Source organism: Podarcis liolepis, assembly GCF_965112155.1.
Source record: "Podarcis liolepis genome assembly, chromosome: 9".
In the NCBI taxonomy this organism is placed as follows: domain Eukaryota; kingdom Metazoa; phylum Chordata; class Lepidosauria; order Squamata; family Lacertidae; genus Podarcis; species Podarcis liolepis.
Window position 1 is genome coordinate 14,356,196 of NC_139564.1, and position 20,934 is coordinate 14,377,129.

At 43.7% G+C, this 20,934-nt stretch overlaps 1 protein-coding gene across 5 annotated transcripts in view; it reads right to left on the minus strand.

The window, feature by feature from the left end:
- Positions 1-4,796: 4,796 nt before the first annotated feature.
- WDFY3 (WD repeat and FYVE domain containing 3) overlaps positions 4,797-20,934 on the minus strand; it is a 125,001-nt gene continuing 108,863 nt past the window's right edge. For all 5 annotated transcript variants that reach the window (XM_083520388.1, XM_083520387.1, XM_083520390.1 and 2 more), the window contains 15 exons: positions 19,679-19,796; positions 18,669-18,775; positions 18,417-18,570; positions 18,070-18,161; positions 17,437-17,649; positions 15,813-15,960; positions 14,001-14,155; positions 12,993-13,151; positions 11,876-12,055; positions 10,644-10,826; positions 10,035-10,131; positions 8,687-9,016; positions 8,034-8,145; positions 6,463-6,660; positions 4,797-5,511 (listed from right to left, as the gene is read on the minus strand). In XM_083520388.1, the coding sequence (XP_083376514.1) occupies positions 5,391-5,511; positions 6,463-6,660; positions 8,034-8,145; positions 8,687-9,016; positions 10,035-10,131; positions 10,644-10,826; positions 11,876-12,055; positions 12,993-13,151; positions 14,001-14,155; positions 15,813-15,960; positions 17,437-17,649; positions 18,070-18,161; positions 18,417-18,570; positions 18,669-18,775; positions 19,679-19,796 (2,367 nt within the window). In that variant the 3' untranslated portion in view covers positions 4,797-5,390. The remainder of the gene's footprint in view (positions 5,512-6,462; positions 6,661-8,033; positions 8,146-8,686; positions 9,017-10,034; positions 10,132-10,643; positions 10,827-11,875; positions 12,056-12,992; positions 13,152-14,000; positions 14,156-15,812; positions 15,961-17,436; positions 17,650-18,069; positions 18,162-18,416; positions 18,571-18,668; positions 18,776-19,678; positions 19,797-20,934) is intronic.

Genomic DNA, 20,934 nt, shown 5'->3' on the forward strand with positions numbered 1-20,934 from the left:
CAGTGTTTACTTACATAAGGTCTTGCACTTGCGTCAGCAATAGCAGTAATGAAAAACAAGGCAGACATTTTTACCTCTAGATTACAAAACACATACAACTAATCCAGAACGCGGCAGCTAGACTGGTGACTGGGAGTGGCCACCGAGACCACATAACATCAGCCTTGAAAGATCTAGTACGTTTCCAAACACAATTCAAAGTGTTGGTGCTGACCTTTAAAGCCCTAAATGGCCTCAGTTCAGTATACCTGTAACCCCCCCCCCCGTTCTGCCTGGACACTGAGGTCAAGCGCCAAGGGCCTTCTGGCGGTTCCCTCTCTGCGAGAAGCCAAGTTACAGGGAACCAGGCAGAGGGCCTTCTCGGTAGTGGCGCCCACCCTGTGGAACGCCCTCCCACCAGATGTCAAAGAGAACGACGACGACCAGGCTTTTAGAAGACATCTGAAGACAGCCCTGTTTAGCGAAGCTTTTAATGTTTAACAGACCCCTGTATTTTAATACTTTGTTGGAAGCCGCCCAGAGTGGCTGGGGAAACCCAGCCAGATGGGTGGGGCATAAATAATAATAATTATTATTGTTGTTGTTGTTGTTAAAAAGGAGTCTCTGCTTGAGCAGAGATCAGGTGACTGTCTCAGAAGCATGGTGAAGAAGAAAAGCCGAGTTCAAAGGCAGAAGGCAGTAGAAAGGATTAAACCCTTGTGTCCTTTTCATAGATTCATGGAGTTGGAATGGACCAAGGACTATCTAGTCCAACCCCATACAATGTAGGAATCTCAACTAAAGCATCCATGAAAGATGGCCATCTATTTTCCCGCCAGAGAACTAAAGGAAGTGATGTCACAGAGAGCTGTCTCTCTAGTAATCTGCAACTCTCTGAGTCTTAACCTTTTGACTAAATTCTCACAGCCTCCACCTGAAGACTAATGTATGTATGAATATGTGACCATGCTGTGATATTTATGTTCTTTAAAAAAAAGTTTAGGAGTACTCTCATTTTCCTACTCATATTGAAATACTGCCCCTCAATGAAGCCAAACTTAGATTCACAAAATGTTTAGGGCTATGCGTACCCCTGTGTCCCCCCAGAAGCACTGGTTCTTCCTCATTTTCCCTTCTGAAAAGCACCACAACTATGGAGAGAATCTCTACATCAGACACTTTTTTGGGGTAGAGAAAGGAGGAAGAATGTCATGTCTGTTGCCAGATGTCACCAACAAGAGCACTAGAACTTGTTTCTTTAGTTGGCGTGTCCTTTTGTAGCAGCGGAACCACACCAAAGTATAAAATCAATCTTGTATTAAAAAGCAAGGACAAAGGCCTGCCATGATTCACGCTACCACATGAAAGACAAGCTTCCTAAAATGTCAATTTTTATTTAAAATAAAAAGTGTACCTAGCCAGAAGAGAAGCAGCATTTCAATTAATCTTCTTGCCTCACACCATGAGTGCCATTCTGATTAATTTAAATTGACATGAAAGTCAGCAGAACTTGGAGAATTGCCCGGGGATATTTTTTTTTGGCACAAACACTAGACTTACCATAGTTGTTGAAAGCTGTACATTTACAAATGTATTTTTTTCTCCCAAAAGAGATATACACAGAATAATTTGGTGGTAAATAGCAAGTATTTATTTGAAATGAAAACAAAACAAAAAGTACCTGAACTATTGCATTTAATCATGTATTGTAATTGTGTTACTCTACCTTTTTGCATTGGAGACAAATATACAATAAACATTCAAATATCACAGATTGCACACTAGATAGTAATTCTTCTGGCCTTTTACATATCCACCAAAAAAACCCAGAAATTGGAGTCCGCAATATAGTACAAAATTCCACCCCTCCAGTCGTAGCCAGTTATCTTCAATTTACTCCGGTTGCTGTACAAATAAATGGCCATTTACCTAGAGTTTACAAATTAATAACAGGACAAAAAATATACATTGTACTGACACAAAAAGTCAGTTGTGTTAAGTCATGCAACAAGTAACCAAACTTGCTGAAATTAAAAATATTTTCTAAAAACAGTTTTAACTGCATAAATATTTTTTATACACAGTTCACTTACCAAAACAAAAAGGAGTCTTAAATGATACCAAAAAAAAAAAAAGTTTCTACTGATTTTTATACACAAGAAAGTGCAAAATAATGTCTCTAAGGTGTTTTTGCTATTGGACTGATGGATGAAGGGGGTGGAGTTAGCCACTCTCCACTTCCTATGCGTGAACACTACAACCGCACAGTACAAACAAAGGTAGAGCACATGAATGCATCAAAAATGAGGATCACATCAAAGAACGAGGCAGGAGGAGAGATGGGAGCTATGGGACAGTGCAATAAGCTAGAGGTGCTGCTCTGCTCAACGAAATTAAATGCGGAACCACAAATTTGGGGAAACAGAGCTATTCAGTCCAGAATGCTCTGATAAGTCTATGGAACTATACTAGACATTGTTTAGGTCATTAGAGCAGCAGCTGCAGGGGGACTCTCAGTGCTCAACTGGGCCAAGAATCCAGCCATTCACTCCAGTGGAGCTTGTGTAGGACTTCCATGTCAGGGGCCACCAGAATGAATGGAGGTTATGCGGTGCCTGTTTCGTGGTGCAGCTGAGCCCCCCAATTTTCCCTTTTCACACAAACAGAATACACAAACCTCTTCTATCCATCATCTGGCTACACAAATGAGTTCTGGGAAAAAACTCATCCCAAAGTAGGCAGCTGAGAAGTTCAGCCCACAGAACCTTAAATATACCTATTACTACGCAAGTTTGACGCAATCAACCACACAGAAGAAAAAAAAAATCACCTTCCATCTTGAGGAGTGGCAAATGTAAAAAGTGTAGAATAACACTGGTACAACATGTCTATGTAGTTAAACATGCTAAAAAAGGAGTAAACATCTCTACACATCCTGCTGTCTTCTAACAACCCAGCAATAGTTGTAACTGTGCTATCCAGTGCTTAGAATTTTATTTTCAATAATTTAGGGTGGTTGTTGTTTTTTTTTAAAGTAAGAAACCCAAATTCTCAAGCTAGAGAGACTTCAAGTTAAGCTGTTCTTCTAATGTTCAGTCTTTCCTTAATAAGAGAAACAAAAATTCGGTGGTGTGAAGGTGCTTTTAGAGAATTCAAACACGTTTTTTAAAAAATATTTAAATATCTGTAATTTGGAAACTAGTTTTATCAGGTCAAGATCTATAAACCACTTATGTTTACCCATACTTAAGGCTATTTAGTTTGACAGGTCAGAATGTATGCTGGGACTTAAGTGACTTGGAGATCATATCGTTAGGCTGTAACAACAAAGTAAAAAGCAACTTAGTGTGGAAACTGACTTTCCTTGCAGGGCAAAGTAGGCAAGGCTGCTGGATCAGTTCCATTTGTATCCAAAACCACAGAGTGGGTGAAGTTATATTAATAAATTTGCATGCATGCGTGTGTGGAATGATTTCCTTGGGGACTTGAACACAAATCCACAAACTGACCTAATTCTTGCAGTTCATAACCATTAAAAACATCATCATCAAAACAGACAGTTAATCTTCCAATCAGTGCATACATCTCTATCACCAGGGATGTTTAAGTGGACAAAAATGGTCAGTGAGCTCGATTTACTGTCAAAAGAAAGTACTTAATCAATATAAGCAGTGCGGAGTGTGTGTGTGTGTTCCATTTAATCTTGTGTAACGCTGCAAGGTACTCAGACCACTGTAAATGCTTCGTCTTTCCCAACTGAAGTGGTACAGATCTGAGAATGTCTGCGTTTTTGCCTTAGTGTTGTGCCCTGTTCCTTTTCACTTGGTAGTGTGCCAGGGTTTTGGTTCTGTTGCTAACGTGACCGTCAACTCATCTGCTGCGAAACAGCAGCGGTGATCTGGGAAACTGAACAAGGCCAATTCATCTCATCACCTGTTTACAACATGGTATACGTTACAGTGAAACGAAAACAAACAGCACAATAAAATAAAAACAAACCACCACTTTCCAAGGCCATGTTCCAAAAAGGATGCCCATGGATTGCGCCTGATCTGTGTATTCCCCAATCTCTACAGACAAGATGGACTGGAGAAAAAGTGACCCGAGAAAGAAGTGAGAAACATAAGATCTTAAACCACTAATGTATGAAATGCCCTTCTTCAATGAAAGTTTGAGTAACACCCCCCAAGTTGATGGTACGCCAATGAATGATAAAGGCAGCCTAAATAATAATAATAATGAGTTAAAGACAACCCCAGCAGAAAAGCCCAGTTAAGGGGAATAAAAGGTGGGCAATTGTTCTTGTGCAACTCCCATTCACTTCAATAGGCTCTGTGCAAGAGAATCCCCCTCAATATATTGGTATTAGCATCCAGTTGTACCAGCAAGGGTCCCAAGTCTGTTATTTTCTTCTCTGGGGTAGGGTAATTCTGAGTTTCATGCAAGGCATTTACTACTGTCCGAAGTAAGATCTGGCCTTTACTGTTGTAGGAACCAGCTGATCCAGAAACTGCAAAGAATGAGCACAAGCCAAGGTCCACATTGTATAAAAAGAGACCATATTAAATATGAAGATAGGCGCTAAATAGCTTCTGTATTTTTTAAAAAAATGAAACAAAAAGAGGGTCCTTATCTTACAGTTGAGAATGAAAGATTCCGAGTCCTATTGCCGCAGACAAGTTGAGGGTGGTTCGCTGCGCCTTTCAAAACTCTCTGAATGACCTGGTTTAAAGTTAAGATATTGCGAGTAACCAAAGAACAAACATGCAGCCCGGGTTTTGAAAATAAAATACAGATAATGCCTCAATGCTTTAAAAAAAAACAAAAACCACATTCATATTTAAGTAGATGGATGAGCTAAAAATGAGACACAAAGTATAGTGGTTGGTCTGATGTCCCATGTAACAGGCAGTTAAGTTCATATTTCAATAAAAAGGCCATTATATCTATTTACAATATCCACAGTTTGCTTGCGAAGAAGGCAGATTTACAACTATCTTCTAAAAAGCCTTCTCCTTCCTGCAACACAAATAAGGTGACTAGCTCTACAAAACCAAAGACAGAACAAGGGGTGGTTAATGATGGGTTTTCCTTCCCAGCCACGTTAGCAGGGAAGGCTGGGTCTTGTGGGTCCTCGCTGCCGTTGCGGCAACTGCTCGTCTCTCCGCCTGACACTCGCCGGCCGCATGAACGCTTTCAGCCCCTTCTCTGAAAATGTACATGGAAAATGAATGATCCCTTTTGCTCGCAAGTGCTTCGCTGCGCAGTACAAAGACGAAGTGTCCAGGGCTAGCGTTGCAATCCTTTCTAGATGTGCTGCGTGTTCCTTCCTGCAATGAATTACATTTACCGAGTTCCCGTGGGCCCTGCAGTGCTCAGCCTGGCGTTTTGTGTGGCTTGCCTCCGCCTTGTTAATTCCAGGATCCCTCCTCCGGGCCTCGCTCGTGCTGAAGGTTGTAGTAACAGTTCTGGCAAACCCGCACCGGGGAGGAGATTTTCAAACGCTTGATTTCCGACTGGAAGCGGCTGCACCTGGCGGGGGGTGGGGGAGGCACACAAAAATGTGAGTTGTTATTTCTCTCTCTGCACCCGTAGTTTATTACGGTGGATGATGAAGCCTTCGGACTGGGCTATTTCTCTTACACGAGACTAGGTCAGGAGCAAAGAATTGTGGGAGGTAGACTGTTTCCCTCCTGCATTTTTTGCTCAGAATCACAGGGTTCTGCTGTTAGAAGAACCTTGCTCTAGGGGCAGGGGTGTTCTTGGGGCACCCGGTCATCTTGAGCAAGGGAAAAACCAGCAATCGATCAACGGAATCCAAGGGGTCATGGTATAGTGACAGTACTACTGAAACAGAAATGGAATTTCCGGGGTAACTAGTGGCCGGCAATGGGCTTATAAGGGATCGGCTGTTCTGAGAACCAGCACTAATGTTTACAGGAGCTCCTGGAAACAGGGTATTCCACTTACGCTATTGTGGGTTTAATTTCCGCTCTAGGCCAATTAATGAGCTCTATCCTACCTTTCTCAAAATAATATAGCACCAACTTATCTAGAGTAAGAGAATTTATTTATTTTTGGTGGGGGTATCAGATTTGCTAGCAAAATAAATAGGGTGCCTGTTGTTATCAAGATGCAGCTCTTCAGACAAGTTGTGTACAAACGTAGACTTGCTAGGGGCAAGTTTAATGATATTTGGAATTCATTTTAAAAAACAGATTAAGGTCTGGTTAACTACAATAACAAGTTTTTCTCCTTTTTTTGTAATGTGCACAATACCTTTTTCTGTTTTGTTTTCTACATGGGTACTATTTCTTGTTCCTTCTTTTTTTGTGTCTTATCTTATTCCGTGCACTTGTAATTCTGTACTTTTTATTTTTCAATAAAGAATACAAAATTAAAAAGAAGCAGCTCTTCAGATGCTAGCACTTCTTTGCGAGAACCAGTCTGTAAAGAATTTACAGGACAGACCATCTTTCTTACTTCTGACAGAAGAGCTGCCCGCAGTTTCTGCAATGGTGACGCCTTTCAGTAAGAGAGAAACGGACGGAGCAGCTGGAACAACAGTCTCCTCCCTCATCTTTCACCCAGTGGTCAGCTGCAGAGCGGCCGGGCTGGTCACTCACTGACCAGCTGAACACTCTGCCTCTGCTGTCGCCTACGAGAATCCTGCTGTGATCCCTGAAAAGAGAAACGGATATGCAAAGACAAATTAGCACTTGATTTAAGCATTAGGAAGTAGCCTCAAGGCTTGAGAGAAACACATTTTTAAAGCCAGAAAATACTAGGCCACAGGTAGCAGCTTTGCTCCACATCCTGCCCCCCCCCCCCCGCGAATTGCTGAATCAAAGTAAGGTCTACCAGGTCAGACTTACTTTCTCCCAACTTTGAAAAAAGGTAGGGGAGCACCAAAGACAAATGCGAAAAAAGAGGGGGGGGGGGTGTCAGAATGGTAACCAAAAAAAAATACAAAAATTATAAAGAAGAATAAGAATGCTCAAAGCATTTCATTAAAGGCCTCAAATGTGTTCATGGCACCTGATACTCTAACGAAGGGTAACTCTGAACACAGTAGCTTTACCTAGCTATCATGGCTTATACAGTGGTACCTCGGGTTAAGTACTTAATTCGTTCCGGAGGTCCGTTCTTGACCTGAAACTGTTCTTAACCTGAAGCACCACTTTAGCTAATGGGGCCTCCTGCTGCCATCGCACCACCGGAGCACGATTTCTGTTCTCATCCTGAAGCAAAGTTCTTAACCCGAGTGTCAGGGAGCTGCCATCAGTGCCGGAGGGAGAGAGCAAAATCCAGAGGGATTCCAGAGAGCGTCCCGGGAGTGGGAGAGGCAGCCCATCTTCTGGGGAAGAGAATCAGCGTAGCACCAGTGGAGAAGGGGGGCAGATGGGGGAAGCGGCGAGGCGGTCCCATGACTCCTTGCTGGGAACCAGCGGGGAGAGTAGAGGTCCTCCGCTGCCTGCGCCCTCCTTGCGCAGAAGGCTTTTGCGCAGAGAGAGTAGGAGGAGACTAGGCATCAAAGAGCTTCTTTGCTGGAAGAAGTTCAAGAAACGCCCACTGACGGATTCTGCCAGCGATTGAGACAGCCACGGGAGAGTGGCTGTCCGGACAGAAAAGGTTCACTCAGGCAACCCAGCCAGGTGTTTGCACCGGCTTACGCACAAGCAACCCCTGGAACCACTACACCGAGGTACTATTTCTGGGTTAGCAGAGTCTGTAACCTGAAGAGTGTGTAACCAGAGGTACCACTGTAGTTGCATCTCCTATATGTCTAACCCAGGCACCCCCAAACTCAGCCCTCCAGTTGTTTTGGGACTACAACTCCCATCATCCCTAGCTAACCGGACCAGTGGTCAGGGATGATGGGAATTGTAGTTCCCAAACAGCTGGAGGGCTGAGTTTGGGGATGCCCGGTCTAACCATTTCAAAGCAATTTTCAGTTCCAAAGTTGTTTGTTTTGTTCTAGCCGATCTAAAGCTGAAACCACTACTGTGCCTTCAGCTGATATACTGAGGACACACAGAAAGCAGGCCACTCACTTGGAGATGCCCAATGCCGTGATGTCTGCAGGATGTGCGTTGTCCTTGCGATCAAAGGCTGTGTGCATAGTTAGTTTGCTCCGGAACACTAGCTGCCGCTCCCATCTGTAGCCTAAGAAAGGAAAACGGGTAACAATGTAAGCAGATGTGGAGGGTGGGAAACACATCTGTATGGTGCCTGCTCAGGAAGGAAAATGCTGCTCAGGATCTTGGCCCACTTGCCCCAGAGAGGAGAAGAAGAAGAAGAAGAAGAAGAAGAAGAAGAAGAAGAAGAAGAAGAAGAAGAAGAAGAAGAAGAAGAAGAAGAGTAGTAGTAGTAGTAGTAGTAGTAGTTTGGATTTGATATCCCACCTTTTACTCCCCTTCAGGAGTCTCAAAGCGGCTAACATTCTCCTTTCCCTTCCTCCCCCACAACAAACACTCTGTGAGGTGAGTGGGGCTGAGAGACTTCAAAGAAGTGTGACTAGCCCAAGGTCACCCAGCAGCTGCATGTGGAGGAGCGGAGACGCGAACCCGGTTACCCAGATTAGGAGTCTACCGCTCTTAACCACTACACCACACTGGCTCTGAGTACAGGATTTATCTGGGCACCCGGAAACCTGCCCAGGCAACACACTTCTACTTTGGCATGTCACCAAGAGGCGTTTCCCTACCTGGCTTGAGCTTGCTGTAATGTCGTAGTTCCCCTGGATTAGGGTGTGGGTGGTTAGCTTGAACCTGGGGGTGGACTTTCGCTTGCCCCTCGGAGTAGTTCACGAAGATGAAGCCGTCCTTCTCATCCAAGCTGAGCTGGTCGGACCAGCGCCTCGAGTCGTCAGAGCTGCTGTCTGCCGACCACGCAGCTGCTGCTCGGGCTGAGGACGAGCGAGGCCTGTGGCTGGCGCTGCCTGGCTGGCTCCGGCTTTCCTGCAACTTCGGGTCCTGGCCAAGGCCCTGGTCTTCTGCTTCCGAATCGCTGCTGTCTTCATCCGGGGCTTCCTCTCCTGTTACATGCAATGCGTTAAAAACAAACAAACCCAGCCATGATTCACTTTCCTTCACTAGACCCGCTCCTCCGTAACTCTGACATAAAACTTAGGCCCAGATACATACAAAGCCCATTAGGGACATTAGTACCATATTTTTCACTCTATAAGACACACCTTTTCCCTCCTAAAAAAGTAAGGGGAAATGTGTGTGCGTCATATGGAGCAAATGCAGGCTTCGTGGGCTATCCCAGAAGCCAAAACAGCTAGAGGGAGCGCTCCCTCTTGCTGTTCTAGCTTCTGGCTTAGCCACGCAAAGCCTCTGCAGGGCATGGGGAGCCTTCATCCCGCTGCCCTGCAGAGGCTCTGTCCCTTCCCCCACCTCCTGCAAAAGCCAGGAATAGCCGCACTCCCTTTAAAGAGCCGTGTGGAGCATGTGTGCGGCTCTTGGAGGCTTTTCCCCGAGGAGGGAAAAGGGCAAGCCTATCAGTGACGGGCTGCCCTTCTCCCTCCTCGGGGAAAAGCCCACAAGCGCCGCACACACGCTCCTCGCAGCTCGTGAAAGGGAGCGCTGAGCAGTGTCTGGGATGCATACAGGCTCTGCTCAACACTCCCTTAAAAAATTTTTTTTTCTCTTGCATTCCCCCTCTAAAAACTAGGTGCGTCTTATGGTCGGGTGCGCCTTGTGGTCGGGTGCATCTTATGGAGTGAAAAATACAGTATGCCTTCCATGCCAGGGGGCAGCCGAAGTGGTGCTCCCCGATATTGTCAGACACCAAGCCAGCAAGGAAAATGATCAGGGATGGTGGGAGTTAAAAATAAGTTATTAAAAACTAATAATGTTATTGTTTTACTCTTCTCATTCGCTGTTTTGAGATTTATTTATTTTAAAGCAATCAAATGGTATATAAATGTATGAAATAAATAAATAAAAGTATAGCCCCAACTAAGGTATAGCCCCAAGCAAAGGTTTCTGACTCCTGAGCTACACCTTGAATAATTCAAAGCTGAACACAAAGCCAAAAAGAAACAGCACCTATTTGGGTTTCCGGACACTCTTCCTGCATCTCGAGCGCCTCCACAGGTTCAGGAGCTGGAGTTTCCGGGACCTGCAGAAACTCCATTCGCCAGAACTAGGAGAAAGAGAGATGAAAGTGTGAGTCTGAATGCATAACCCCTTGTCGTGTAACCTGGCTTTCAACCTGATACGATAACAAGACATGGAGCAAAGTAACATTGAAAGCACTCAAGGAGACACAAAAATCAAGGCACATTTAAATTACAATCGAACTAGGTTTCTAACTGTATGCCCCAAAACTAGTGGATGGGCTATTCAACTGCCATTGAAGAATTCTGAATAGATAGGAGCTGCAATTAGGAATGAACCTGGAAATCCTATATAAGTCCTGTCATCCTATTTCCCACAATAGATGCCCATGGGAAGCCCACAAAGAGGACAGGAGTGCAATAGCCCTCTCCCAATTAGCAATTTTAGATGTAGAGTATATGGCTATCACACCTAGTAGCCACTGATGGCCTTATTGTCCGTGAATCTGTCTAAATCCCCTTCTCTATCAACTTCCTCTGCACCACGAGGCATGCTGCCGAACCACAATTTTATTTCTACACGACTGCTGGTACTTACTCGGACCACTCCGTCCGAATGCCCCGTCACAATCACGTTCTGGGTATCCCATTCGTTCATTTCTGACATGCAACAGCACAGGATTTGCTGGCTGCGCCCGGTGAAAGTGTTCACACTCACTATGGGGTTCCCATTAATGCTCCACACGTGGATGTAAGTGCCAGCGCAGGACACAATGTCTCCCTGGAAAAAAGGATAAATGTTTTAGGCACACTTAGATCTCAACATTGCCATTCTTTGCCATCCTGGAGGAGAAACGCATCTCGATTTAATATGAAGAACAAAGGCGTGGTCTGGCTGGAAACTCCAAGAACCGATGACTTGAAACTGACCCCATCAGGAACTGATCTACATAGATAAGAGGCTGCAATCTAGTTAAAGACAAACTGAAAGGCCCTGTAATATGCTACTGCTGTGGCACACAAACAATGTCCCTGCAATAGCAACTGTTATCATGTGGGTGGGGTTAAGAGCACAGCTCCTTTCAACCCAACTGCCATCATTCGGGAAAGACCATAACAAGCCTACATGATGACATGATTTCCATTGCAGTGGTACCTCGGGTTACATATGCTTCAGGTTACAGACTCTGCTAACCCAGAAATAGTACCTCAGGTTAAGAACTTTGCTTCAGGATGAGAACAGAAATCATGCTCCGGCGGCGCAGTGGCAGCGGGAGGCCCCATTAGCTAAAGTGGTGCTTCAGGTTAAGAACAGTTTCAGGTTAAGAACGGACCTCCGGAACAAATTAAGTACTTAACCCGAGGTACCACTGTATTACAGCAGGATGAAGCCACAAGGAAGCAGCTTAAAGGCCAATGGCGTATTGTAGGATCTCTGGTACCCTCCAATGCCTGCTCTTCTAGTGACAGTGCCAAAAATTTATGATAGGTCTCCCCCTACTCCAGAGTCAACTTGCCTAGTTACTGGGCCAACATGATGGTCAGGTGAAAATATGATAAACAATGGTTTTGGAAGAAGAGAAGGGAATCTCTGGTTGACCCCCTATAGTAAGTTTTTCTAAGTACCCAGCAAGCTGCTTTCTGTCGGCAATAAATCACACAGTTGAAACCCCAAAAGGGGCTCCATGATGTTTTCATTTAATAACTTGGAAAACGTCACTAACTAGGGGACATATGCAATCTGGAGCTGAAATGGGCGCAACCAGCTCAAGAGTGATTTTCTACATTTGTCTCTCTTCTAAGAGAAGCACTCGATGTTCTGATCTGTACCGTCAGTTCGTTGATGCAGAGGGCTGACACGGGGGCCCGGTGGCCACGAAGCTGCGTTAAAAAGGAGAGCTTGTTCAAATCCCAGATGATGCAGGTGCGGTCCCGAGACCCGCTCACAATGATGTGATAGGCCAGAGAGGCGGTCAAACACGTGACTGCTTCGGTGTGGCCGAGCAGCGCCTAAAAGCAGAGGAAGACAGAAGAAAATAACATAAAGCATTTGCTGCAAAGTGCTGCAAATACATATACTGGAATAGTTTTCCTTTGGAGAAAGGGAAAATGTGGGAGTATGACACTATTACTAGGTTGCAGAAGATGAAGTAAAATCTAAGAAACACAATGCTACGGAAACTGAATAGTGTGGTTTCTTCAAACCACTTAAGTGGGGTTTGTAACCATTTCCCATGCAAGCCTCATTGAAATGAATGGAGACTCTGTGATAGCACTGGTGAACTGTGCCTAAGAATAAAAATAAAAATAAATTATTTATACCCTGCCCTTCCCGGTTCAGAAAACCGGGGTCAGGGCGGCTAACAACAAATTTAAAACACTTAATTGATGCAACAAAAAACAGCATAAAATACAGTATAAAACGTGAATAACAATAAATTCAGAATTTGTCAATTTAGGGGGGAAATCCACCCAATAAACATTAGATGATCACCAGGGCTAGCTGGCTAAATTAGCCCTATTTGGGCCAGTGAGGAGACCAGGGGAGAATTAGCTGACAACAAGAACAAATTCTCAGCCCCTTCCTTGCCTTTTGCTCACCCTTTGCTTATATAGGCAGACCCCTATGGGGACAAAAGACAGTGGCAGGACATAGAGCAGGGGTGTATTTCAATGGTTTTAGTAAATTGTCCGTGCAGTCACATGGACGTATGGCTACGGTTGTGAAGGGTAATAAGCAAATTTTGTTCAGAGCTCTGACAGAATCCACAGTGAATTTCTTCCTTTCCCCAGAAAAAAACACCACAACTTTTGGTGATCTATCCATGTGCCAACAGTTGAGGAGGGCAAAACCTTCTGACTTAGTTCACTCCCAACTTGCCGGATTTAATCAGTACCGATGAACTATGCTTGGGCCCAGTTTTCTGGCACAGAAATCCCGATTTACCTGCTTAAGAGTGAGCGTTCTGGCTTTTTCCTTGGAGGTGCCCATCTCCCATACACAAACAACTGTGCTGGTTCCTCCGGTGATGACCAGCTTGGGATTTGGACAGATGGCACTGAGAACCTGTCCCCATTCCGATAAGCATTCATAAACGATCACGGCCTAGAAAGGTGGAAAAGTAAAACAGCGCACCCATCAATTTACAAACTGTGGCCAGTTTCCGGCATCCTATCCCTGTGTTGGTTGGCTGGGGAAGATACATTTCCTTCCACCCAACCTTGCATCCTGGGAGAAAACCAGCTCACACTTCCAAAAGCAGTTCCAGGGGAGAGGCAATGGATTTCTAATACTCCCATCCACAACCAAAGAGCTGGGTTTGGAAGCTGCGTTCAGGAGCCAGCTCCTTGGTTTCATGGGCAGGGGCAAAGCAAGGGAAGTGTGGAAAGGATACAAGTAATAGGAGAAGAAAGCCTGGAATCCTCTACCCCCGGAACATAATTCACTCTGTATTTTGGCCAATCTTAAAGTCATTATCATAGCCCATCCTGCACAAAAGGATGGTGCTCATGCAAATTATACTTGTTAATTAAAACATATGTACATTTAACAGACAGATTTCATAAGAAGAAACAACTTTCTGCCAAGTGTTAACTTGCCCCACGGCCTGCTTAGATACCGAATTTATTTATTTATGTTACAAGCTTTCACAAAATGCACCGCTTGATTGTTAAAAACCAACAAACCTCAAAGCAGTTTTTTATAAAAAAGATAAAAACAATAAAATTATCAATAAAAATTAACAGCAATGATTTCAAAAAAATATTAACTAAGAACAGACTAAAACCTGCATCAACTTTCTAAGTACCTGGATAGGCTTGTCTGAACAAAAATGTGTTCAGCAGGTTTCTAAAAGGGTACAGTTAAGACACCTGCCTGAGGCAGCTTGCTCACTCATTGTTTTCCATCATCAAGCATGCAAGTTAAAGAGCCACAAAAATCTGAGAGACAAACCTTGTCTGACTCATAGGTTCCCAGCCTGCAGCTGAGATCTGCATAACCCCAAGCAAAGGTTTTATTCCAGGCTGGCGGAATTAGCACTTTATTCTGCTCCACTGCTAAAATTCCTTTGTCCGTGTACACGATCTGTCCTACACGCTCCTTGAGCTCTGCTCAAAGAGAGAAAGAAAAGAGAGAAAGAAAAGATAGCAGCACTCACAAACAAGAGCTCATAAAAACATTCACTGTTCCAAGATTAGGTGAAAGCTATATCCAATCACAGTAGAAAGTGAGGATATTCATGAGAACTTTGTTATCTTTCTGAGAAACCTGCTTACACTACTGAAAGCTCTGAAAGAATTTAAAGAGTGACCAGTGATGTTAAATTCTTATCAACTCCCATGACACAGAAGTGTAAGAAACTGGATAAGAGACTTTCAAGGGCATAGAGCTACTGAGAATGCTTCAGGAATTCGTTAATGCTCAAATGAGTCTTACGTTTCAGCAGAGCAGTGAGAAAAGTGGCTGGCGAGTATCAAAATAACTTTGTATAAATTCAAACACAACCATTCTATTGTAAGAAGACTTCTGTTCAGTCCTCTAGCAGTCTAGCGACATGAATCTTGTTCGTGGTTCAGTGTGCTAGAAGCAAGGCAAATCTGAACAGCACAAAGCCTAAGGGAAGATCTGTAGTGGAGGCACAATGTAAGGCTGGCTCCCAGTCCAGAAGGCTCTTTTGTGCTCTCATAATTTCCAGCGAAGTCAGGAAGCATGGAAATTAACTTGGGGTTGCAGCCTGGACAACTCTCTGAGTTGTCGCTAGTGCACACACCTACCATCTCCAGAGAGGGCAAGATGATTAAAACCAGTTTCTAGGCAATGTTCCCTTAGAGCCATCTCCATCCCAACACAGCCTTAACTGCAAAGAAAGGCTATTGTGGGGTGCGGGAGATTAGCGTGGCCTTTGCCACCCAAGGTGCAGGCACTGGACACCACAGTCATATAGGCCTCTATGCAAATAGAGTCCAACATGTAATCCGGATCTGTGCCGACTATCCTCTCTTCACAACTCCGAGGGATCAGGATTTGTGGGTTTTGCTTACACATTTCACTCTGTGAGCACAAGCCCTGTTCAAACAAGGTGTCTAATGCACAGATGCCATCGACAATCCTTATCCCACATCAAGTGAAATCTTTGAGGCACATTGGCCTTTGTTTTGTTTTCTTTATTTTAATATCAGCTTGTTTAAAACACTCTCTAGTTTAAAGATTGGCTTCATATATATATATTGCTTGGTTTGTTTTCACTCGTTTCTTCACCTGCCATGACATGTTCTGTTGTTTCTAGTGCACTGAATTTTTGGCATATTCTGTTCTGCTCATGCCATAACATACCGTATTTTTTGCTCTGTAAGACTCACTTTTCCCCTCCTAAAAAGTAAGGGGAAATGTGTGTGCGTCTTATGGAGCGAATGCAGGCTGCACAGCTATCACAGAAGCCAGAACAGCAAGAGGGATTGCTGCTTTCACTGCGCAGCGATCCCTCTTGCTGATCTGGCTTCTGAGATTCAGAATATTTTTTTCTTGTTTTCCTCCTCCAAAAACTAGGTGCGTCTTGTGGTCTGGTGCGTCTTATAGAGTGAAAAATACGGTAGATGCAATGAAGGACACTTCACATTTTTAATAGATTAAAAAAACCCCAAACATTTTAATTGATATAGACGACCTTAGAAGTCTTTTTCTTCTGGGGCAAACAACAGTATATGTTTTAATAAAAATGCCTGGAACTATGAGTGTAGTTCTAAGTAAACTGATTGCAGCATTTACCTTTTACTGGTGCAAGAGAAGGCCTCAGGTTGTCTAAATGATGGAAAAAAATCTTGCCACTGGCAATACCTGGTGGGATAGAAACCCCACTTATTTCTCCATTAATTCGGCTTCTCACTCGCTTTGGAGGGTGAGGTTTCTTAAACAACTGCAGCAAGACAGAAAACATTACAGGCTTAGCAGCAGGCCTGCAAATAATTTGCAGCAACACCTCTCAAAACATGTCAGCACCATCCATGAGACTTGTTGCAAATAAATTCCCTAACAGAGATGGATTTCACAGTCACAGGAAACACACAAGCTGTTTTCAGTTGCCTCGGCCCACCATGTGACGATGAGTCAGTGAAATACCAGTATTCGCCACTCCTGATATGCACTCAAAGCCATGTTAATCAACCACGGGGTCCTTTTAAAGGGACCGTCAGAGGGGCAGATGGAATGCTGGTGTTTATCAAATCAGGATGCTAGTGTAAATACTGTCAACCTTAGCAGATAAGTGGCAATCATAAACAGAGAATTATTAAGATTTGGCAGGCTTCATCCCAAACATTTAATAACATTTTAAAACACTCCTTTTAAATCTAACTGTTCACATAATTTCATTGTTAGTGAGGGACGTTTTAGCAGTGGAATGTTCTCCATGATGAAGGGACAGGTCAGCTGGTAGTAAGGTAGTAGTAAAAAGTATCTTTATTTTTAATATGCAGGTATTGAAGGGACAGAAGAAGTTAATTTTAATCAAGTTCTGTCTTAGTACTATTATGTTTCAGGTTTTTAGGATTTTCATTTTTACCACCAGCTTCGATGCTGAGAGCTATGTGGGATCCCATAAATGAAACCCTAAGCAAGTAATTTTAATTTTGGAGAAAATGTTAATCACTTTATGTTTTGTGTGGCTGTTTGTTCTTTGTCAAAATCTGTGCAAGGCCTTGGGACTCCATATATTTATATTTTACATCTGGAAATTACATTTTACTTCTGGAAAGGATCAAGGGCACGATCCACTGGGAAGTTCTCTTGGGCAAGCACAACTAAAATCAAGATTTTGCGTATTTCGCATTCGTTTAAATGGGCCTTGCACAGAAGATCTTCCTGATGAACTACACCCCCCCCCTCCTCCTTTGCTTAAGGTCTACCCAGATCCCATTCAAACATGAGTATATTCACTGCTATGTGTCTAAACCTGTATGCTTGCTTCTCTGTGAAACAAGATCGCACCAACATACTGAGGATGGACATTTTTGTTTATTCTTGGAGTCACTCCCATTTGGGTCATGCTGTCATGTGGTGACATTAATATGCAATATTACAAAGATGGCATGAGCTGAAGGCCCACACCCTGTCCCAGACTGATACCAAGGATTGTCATTCAAATACATTACATTTGCATGACCAGCTTTTACTTTTACTATGAAATCAAAGCAACAGAGACTTGCCTTTTAAAACAGGAATAAAGCCCATGGAAATGAGATTCAAACTCCTGATTACTCCATCCTCCCCCAAAGGGCCAAGGGTCTCCAAGTGTTGAACAGAAGGAATTAAATCTCCGAAAGGACAAAGCAAATAGAATATACCAACTTTGTCTTGAACCACAGATGCACCATACTCAAATATCATTCATTACCTGTTTCGGTATCTGTCCAAAGTTGTTAATGAATCCTATAGTAGCCGTTTCTTTTAATGGGTCGTTTATGTTGTATATGTCCACTTGGCCCTCATAGAAGAGATGATGGAAAACATTTACAGCTTCTACTGCAGGCGGCCCTTGCTGTTTGTAGCCAAATATCAAGTCTATCCACTCGTGCAGGTGAGAACTCACAAAATCGCATTCCAAAGCCTGCAATTCAAAATGTGCATGTTAAATGGAGCACAACCTGCTTACAGGTGGGCAAAGGCTTGTTTGCTGAAACAGATGGCGTTGTTAGCCAACACCATGACTAAGTTTCTTTCTTTCTTATTAACTGCTTTACTTATTTTCCTTCAATTTACAGCCTGCTCTAAAAACATTGCAACTTTTTTAAAAAAAACAAACAAGAACAAAACTTCATTACAGAGTTCTAATACAAAGGAAGGTGAGAACTTATCAACTGGATTCACTACGTCAACCGACACGTTTGTTAATCCCAGTGTGCTCAACATGTACAAAAGATATAAAGAGCAAAACGATCAGCCAAAAATGCTTTCTTCCAAACAGAATAGCAAGATTCGGATGGGAGTCCAAAAAGGTATTGTAGTTTCTAACAAGAACATACATTACCTCCCGATGCACTCTGATGAATTCGCGGGGATCCCCTTTAGCCCATGGGGGGAGTATTACATCCCCAAGTTTAGTGCCATTCTGCTTGCAACCTACAAGGTGAAAACAAGGATAAAGAGGGTTTTTCTGCAATGAAGTGTGCTTCCTGAGAAAGTTAAACAGGACACCTGAATGAGCTCCATAGTGCAAATGAGCAGTTTAAAATAACCAGTCTCCAAAATTAAGACGAAAACATACACTGCTCTTATCTTTATTTAATGCACATCAAAATCCGCTTTATGTTCATCTTTCGACGGTGTCTCTGTAAGAAAGAAATACAGCCGTGCTATAAAAGTTGCTTTTCTCACCTAGATCAAAGTTGTTGGAATTGAGTAGCAACTCTGGGAGGTAGAAGAATTCAGGGATAAGCTCCTTGACATCTGCCATATTGTGCTTAGATGCAGAGTACCAGGCTTCACGCACACTGTGGAACATTCTGTCAGCCAAGTCAAAGTGGCCGCCCTGAGGAAGGAAAAAGAGAAGTATTTGCATGGCAATTAAGGCGTTCCCTACACTGCTCGTTACACCTTGGAAGCAAATGGCAGAAGTAAATAGCTTACCTGTAGCCTTAAGAATATCTGTGTAAAGGGTTCCATTCTCACAAGATATGAGGCTACTATCATCGCTGATGAATAATGGGTGCCGTAATGATAAGCTGGAGTTTCACCTGAAAGAAAATGGGGGAAGGGGGGGAATAAATAACAGGAAAAGGAAATAGGAAGGAAATGAGGAAGTCTGTGTTAAATTACTAGGCTTAGTTAGTATTAGCTTGCTAGTACCAAGACACTAAGGGACGTGGGTGACGCTGTGGGTTAAACCACAGAGCCTAGGACTTGCCGATCAGAAGGTCGGTGGTTTGAATCCCCGTGACGGGGTGAGCTCCTGTTGCTCGGTCCCTGCTCCTGCCAACCTAGCAGTTCGAAAGCACATCAAAGTGCAAGTAGATAAATAGGTACCACTCCGGTGGGAAGGTAAACGGCGTTTCCGTGCACTGCTCTGGTTCGCCAGAAGCGGCTTAGTCATGCTGGCCACATGACCTGGAAGCTGTACGCCGGCTCCCTCAGCCAATAAAGCGAGATGAGCACCGCAACCCCAGTGTCGGCCACAACTGGCCCTAATGGTCAGGGCTCCCTTTACCTTTACCAAGACACTAAGTACATCTAAAATTGGTATAGTTAAAATTTGTTTCAATGCTTATAATTTGACACTATAGCCACTTACATTGTTATAGTGCTCAACTAATCATATTTCGTTTTTAAAAAATGTCACACACAGTATTTTATAACACTCTTTTTGGAATTAAATGCTTCAGATTAGACACATTTCCAAGAACTGATGGAGACAAGCAGGATTTTATACGATTATTATATTAATTTAGCACAGGGGCTCAACTGAATCATAGCAAATTTCCTAACGATAAACCTGTCCTCAGCTTCTTAGCTGGTAAAACTGATAGTGTCTGGTGGAATCTCCAGCCCTCAGAAAATCAGATTAAAGGAAAAGCCACAGTACCGTTTATTCCATTACATCCATCTCAGATTGTGGATGATAGATGTTTTATTGCACTTACCATTAGGGTCTTCCCAGTCTTTGTAGCGCTTCTTATACTGAGCTAACCTCTCATCAGTCTGGGCTCCCATAGGCTTGGCCAAGTTTCTAAATGTCTTTGGGTTCGTAAGATCCAATTCCTTTAAAAGCAAACAAGTAGTAAAGTCCATTCTTCAGAAATTTGTTTCTCTGACTAATTGAATACATTCACGTGCAACTATTTCTGGCTCCTCTATTCAATATATTGAGATTTCTATTCAATATATTGAGGTTTCTAAAAATGTTGGCAGCTACTCTAAATATTTAGCTGCTCAGGCCTGATTTAAAACAATTGTCCCTTTCTCTCATCTGAAGTGCAGATATGTCTTTTATTAATTCTCTACAGATCACTGCAACATCATTCAAGCCTCTGCCTTGAAACACCACAACTTACCGTATTTTTCGCTCTATAACACGCACCTGACCATAACACGCACGTAGTTTTTAGAGGAGGAAAACAAGAAAAAAATATTCTAAACAAAACAGTGGATGTATGATTTTTGTGGTTCATGCTGTGGCCACAGACATGTGATCTGACGGTGAGTTTGGGGTAGCCCAATGCAAAAATCCTGAGGATCCATGTTGGTCCATGCTTTGTAACCACGTTTTTGCGCCATTGCGGCCCCATGAAACAGTGGGTGCGTGTGTGTTTTTTGTGCAGGCTGTAGCCATGGACATGCTATGTGATCTGATGGTGAATTTGGGGTGACCCAGTGCAAAAATCCTGAGGATCCATGTGGATCCATGCTTTGTAACCACGTTTTAAGTGGGGAGGGAAGGAAAAGCACTCAAGGGACAAGGAGCACGCGTGGGGGGGGGGAGAAGGATGCTGCTAATAATGCAGGAGAGGCTCCTCTCCGGCTTTGCTCCTTTAGAACAAGCAGGCTCTGTGTCTCTCCCTCCTCCCCAGCAAGGAAACCACGATAGTAACCACTCTGAGACAAATCAAGAAAAATTGCGACCAACACTCTCCCCCAACAAGCGCAGTGAGGTCAAAACACACACACACACAGAGAGAACTGGCCCTAAAGTCGCAGGGCGCTGGAAGTCGCAGGGGCGCTGGGGGAGTGAATGGGAAGCAAGAGAAGGAGAACGATCCCTCCCCCCACACAGACACACAGAGTGTCAATTCTAAAGTCGCAGGGGCGCTGGGAGAGCGCAGGGGCGTAGGGAGAGTGAATGGGAAGCAAGAGGAAAAGGAGCCCTCTCTCACACACAGAGGCACACAGAGTGTCAATT